Raw genomic sequence first — 5,114 nt, forward strand, 5'->3', positions numbered from 1 at the left:
CGTTGAGTCCTTATATTTTTTTTAGTGGTTGAGGTCACAGGAGATATACAAAAAAAGCTATCTCATGGTATATGTTCTTTGTGGATGATGTGGTACTAGTCGATGATAGTCGAACGGGGTTAATAGAAAGTTAGAGCTACGAAGACATACTTGGGAATCAAAATGTTTTAAGCTTAATATAACGAAATTAAGTGCATGAGATGCATTTTAAGTACAAGTAGAGACAATGAGGAGATTAACCTTGAGGAGAATTTGGTACCTTAGGAAGACACTTTTGATATTTAGAATCAATGTCGCGGAAGGATGGTGATATTGATACTGACTCACAGACACTATTTTTTTAAGGCAATGTTGCAGAAGGATGTTAATATCGATTAAGGCGTGAGTCATCGAATCAAAACCAGATGGATAAAGTGGCATCAAATTTTGCTAGAAGGCAGGTTTTGTAGGACGGCAATTCAACATTCAACTTAAGATGTTGTATGGCTAGAGTGTCACAAAAGCTACATGTTCCGTAGGGCAGCTTTTCGAGTTACCATGTTGTATAGCACAGAATGTTGGCCACAGTTAAGTATGCAACATGTTCAACAGTTTAGTGTGGTAGAGATGCACATACTAAGATATGGATATGTTTTTTTTATAGGTTACGAAGATATGGATACTGGCCACACAAGAAAGAATCGGGTTCAAAATGGTGATCCAAACAAGCAGGCCAAAGACAGATCCAAATATTCAAGACTGACGCTTTGACCCGCCGAAAGAGTGAATTTAGGACAGAACCTAGGGTTTACTGGGGAAAAGAAGTCCAAGGCCACAGGTTACGTAAAACCTAGCCCCAGAATAATTTTGCACAGTGAACTAAAATTTTAAAAACAAGCTTCTAATTTCTCGAAAGATGCTAAGAACATATGTACACATAACACAAATGCAATAACAAAGACACGGCCAGGAGGCATAGATGAATCTAGCAATGCCGTCAACGAGGACGGGTCATTATTATATGGACAAAGAACAAATATAACCAATCACAACCTATAACTGACCTTTTACTTTACAAAAGAACAAAATCGAGGCTTACACCCACTTGCGAGTAGAACTCGCACTGGCTTCCCATCAACATTGGCCAGTGTAAGCAAAACAAAGTCACACAGCTCTTGAACTAACTGAGCATCTCAGCTGGCAGGCAAGTTCAACCTTTCATGCTTTGGTTTGCAGCTGAAGTAGGCGTCAGCAAATTTGTCGGAGTGGCAGGCATTGGGTCGCCGCTAAGGACAGGCCACTCATTACCTGTTACGAATGCGGTAGCAAGATCTGTAGGAACCACAGTGCTTGATTTGACAGTCGAGAAATGCTTACCACCGTCCAGTTCCACATTAGTTGCGAAATCTTTGGTTCCTGAATCGGACGATTTATTTGTCAAATCTGTTTTCAAGAATAGACAGACAGCGGCGCAGTCATCAACTTTTGCTGTGGGAAACCGTGTTCTCCACGTACGGTGAGCCGTTTGGACAAGAAGCCTTGCTGCTGAGGCCTCTGAAGTGGATTCACTGACAATCTTAACGACGTCATCGTTTGAAAGTACATCCCACACCTACAGTGACCAAAGAAATTAGATGATCACATGCCACAAAAACCATCTAGCTCGCAGAAATGTTCCAAGTTAATATGTGGTCAGTTGCTCACCCCATCAGTCGCCAACACAACGAACTCATCCTTTTCTGTGATGTGATGATACGAAACATCAGGAACAGAAATTACACCATAACTCTTTAGACAAAAGTCTCCAAACGCTCTTGCCATGGCCAACCCTGGGGAGTTGTACTTCGGAAGCCAAACACGAGTAACATCTGGCTCGTTTGGGAGAGAAAATACTCTGCCCTTCCGTTCCCTGATCCGTGCTGCTTCACCTGCAAAACATGCATCTTGCTTCATTTACATGGGCATCTACTCATAACAAATACAGTTCTTCCCAGAGAAAATGTAAACCACAAAAGCATTGTCGTCACAAGATATTAATAAGCTTGTGACGTCCTTAAAGGGAGTGGGACATGAAATCTGAAGTTAAGATTACAAAGTGAGCTATTGGAATATCAAAATCTGCTCCCTGCATAAAATGCAATGTAAAAAAGATTGTCGTTTCGGGCCAGATATGTCAGGTCCAAAATTTTAACATGTGGGCCCGTTCTCAAGTTTGTACTGTCAATGATAAGTTTTTTGAGTGTGTGGTGTCCATGATAGGTTATATTTACACTTTTTATTAGTACCAATTCAAAGTTTTGATATCAAGGTATCTTTAAATAACTGACTCTGAAGAAAGTCAGATCTAAAACTGAACAGCAGATGCAACATGTTGTTACATCCCTATCAGATCAGAAAAAAGGAAAATCAGATTGAGCTTTTTACTCACAAAAAGCAGGGCAGATTGTAAAAAGTTCAATACAATATTTTTACTTAAATACTCCCTCTTTGTATTGTGGATGTTGAAAAAAATTATAAACTTGGTCAAACATAGAAATGTTTTGAATTATAAAAAACCTAATATGGACTACATTTTGAAACAGAGGGAGTATAATAATTCTCATATCTTACCATAACTTCAGAATTATATTATAATCACTTTTCAAATAAAATAAAATATTGTTGTCATAGATATTTGATAAAACTACCACATGTCATGTAAATAAACCAACTTCATTTATTTGTTAAAATAATTTTCTAAGGCACAATACATCCTACAGTGTCACGACCTGAGACCTTTTCAGTTATGTTTCCAAATTTTGTGCACATACCATACAAGGAGTTCTTCAATTAGGGTGTTTTTAGTTGGAGGCAGCAAGTAGAATCATGCATCCGATTTTAAGTAACCCACAAGTGAAATACTCCCAGCATCCTAACTGCTCCAACAAGCAAATTAGAAACCACCTAACTAGAAACCAAAAAGTAATCTATAAAATATCACCATAGTTGAAGAGCTTTGGTAAATTTAAGAACAAATACAACAGGACACTGGCAAAAAAATTACACGTTTTGCAATGCATATATCATATCATGTAGTTTCATTATCACGTACTGATGCATGATGTATTTAAGAAATTGACTATACGATAACGCTGATTCAGCAAAAATAATGAAAAGAGTGTTACTGCTACTAGAACTCTTTGTAACACAGAAAGTAAAAGGTAGCTAAGAGTCACACAAGGAAAAGGAGGAAAAAATTGTGTTGTAGACCTTTAAAAGAACACACGGGGATCATTAAAATATAACGTACTTGGGATGCTTGGTTTGAGATCGACTGTCAGTTGAAGAGCAAAAAGGTGATTATCCTCATCTTTAGTGGCCAATATAGCTCTAGAGTCCCCCAAGTTGCCGATTATAAGATCCTGCCCCTGTAGAAATAGCAAGAAGAACATGTTAAAATAAAAAATATCAAGCGAAGCTTCACAACAAAGTAAAGTACAAAGTAAGAAATATCAAGTGAAGCTCCACAATGAAGTAAAGTAGAATCATTGTTGCAACGAAAATACCTGCTTGATCAATGTGACTGCTGTGGTTCCACTGAACAGACAATCAATATTTTTATGTGACTTCAAATCCCTGTCCATTACATAAAATGCCCTCAAGAATGAAGTTCTCAATGCTGTGAAGATTTCTGGGTACCCTCCATTCTCTAAAGCTCCAAGGGTAGCATCGGTATCTTCAACCACAGTTTGCACAGCATCTCCTTCAGTTGTCCCATTTGTGACAGTGTTATTTGACAACTCTTTGTATTCATCCCTGGCTATATTTGCACTCAACTTCACAGGGAGAAGATCTCTGACCATCTTGGAAACCAAATGACCTTGTGGTCCATGGCCATCAAAAACACCACAAAAGATGGTACCATCTTTTGAACCAAAATTCTGCAAGCGGAATGCAAACACGTTAAAATCAACTATATAATGCCCAAAAGGACATCATTGAACAAGGAGAAAGAAGTGCACAATCCGTACAGTTTCAGCCTACAAGCAGGTCAGAACCACGAAGCCTACGCGACTTATAGCTAAAGGAAAACTCTTGGTCATCAGATAACACGTGGTTCCAAGAACGCCAAAGTGCATCAAACGGTGCATGCCATGCATAAATGTGTTGTCAACTGTAGTCCACTAAACAGGGAAAATTATATTTGCTTATATCATATGGGTGAGCTCACAGTTTCGGAGAGTCACATTTGATGGATTTTGATTCACATACTAGTTAAAGATCCTTAAGCTTGATGTGGGCCAGGAGTCCCGGATCCTACGCCATGCCAAGCAAGATCTTCGGGCAAGGCTCAAGAAAAGGGTGGCGAGCTTGGCGGTCCTTGAGCATTCAAGAAAGAAGCAATGTGCTCGAATTGCAAATCCGAGAGAGGGCGATGCCAATATCAAATACTTCCATAGGCGTGTCAATACGAGAAGGAGAAAGAACCACATTCATCGGGTGAGTATAACAATGGTTGGGTCACCGAGCATGAGAAAAAAGAGGAATCATCCACGATCACTTCTCCCACATCATCCGAAAGGCAAGTGAGAGAAAGGACTTCAACTGGGAACAATTTCATTTTGAGGATTGTGATCTTAGTGCTATTGACGACCCCTTCATCACGGAGGAAGTGTGTCATGTCATTAGCCAAATGTCAAATGACGGTTTTACCGGACTGTTCTTCAAGAGATGTTGGGACACAATTAAAGTTGATGTCATGCGCGTGATCCACCTTTTTGGTAGCCTCCATGTTGCTAACCTCCAATTGCTTAACTCTGCAAATGTTGTGTTCTTGCCTAAGAAAGATGGAGCAGAGGGGATTGGTGACTATAGACCAATTAGTCTAACTCATGCCATCGCCAAGATGCTCGCGATTCGCCTTGGGCCTCACATGAATAGCCTTACCTCCAAGGCCCAAAGTGCTTTCATAAAAAAGAGAAGCATCCATGATAATTTTATGTATGCGTGTACAAAACTCCTGCCATTCTTTTCAAGGTTGACATCCACAAAGCCTTTGACTCGGTGCGTTGGGATTACATTCATGATCCTCTTCAATGGAGAGGCTTTCCAAGTAAATTTCGAGAATGAATTGCTGCCTTGCTATGTACCTCCAC

At 39.7% G+C, this 5,114-nt stretch overlaps 1 protein-coding gene across 1 annotated transcript in view; it reads right to left on the bottom strand.

Annotated features, from left to right (window-relative positions):
* Positions 1-955: 955 nt before the first annotated feature.
* The window catches only part of LOC119354877 (probable protein phosphatase 2C 38), an 8,614-nt gene continuing 4,455 nt past the window's right edge, over positions 956-5,114 (bottom strand). The window contains exons 2-5 of the mRNA XM_037621624.1: positions 3,525-3,899; positions 3,269-3,386; positions 1,684-1,907; positions 956-1,591 (exon numbers count right to left, since the gene is read on the bottom strand). Coding sequence (XP_037477521.1) covers positions 1,190-1,591; positions 1,684-1,907; positions 3,269-3,386; positions 3,525-3,899 — 1,119 coding nt within the window. The 3' untranslated portion in view covers positions 956-1,189. The remainder of the gene's footprint in view (positions 1,592-1,683; positions 1,908-3,268; positions 3,387-3,524; positions 3,900-5,114) is intronic.

Source organism: Triticum dicoccoides, chromosome 2A, assembly GCF_002162155.2.
Source record: "Triticum dicoccoides isolate Atlit2015 ecotype Zavitan chromosome 2A, WEW_v2.0, whole genome shotgun sequence".
In the NCBI taxonomy this organism is placed as follows: Eukaryota; Viridiplantae; Streptophyta; class Magnoliopsida; order Poales; family Poaceae; genus Triticum; species Triticum dicoccoides.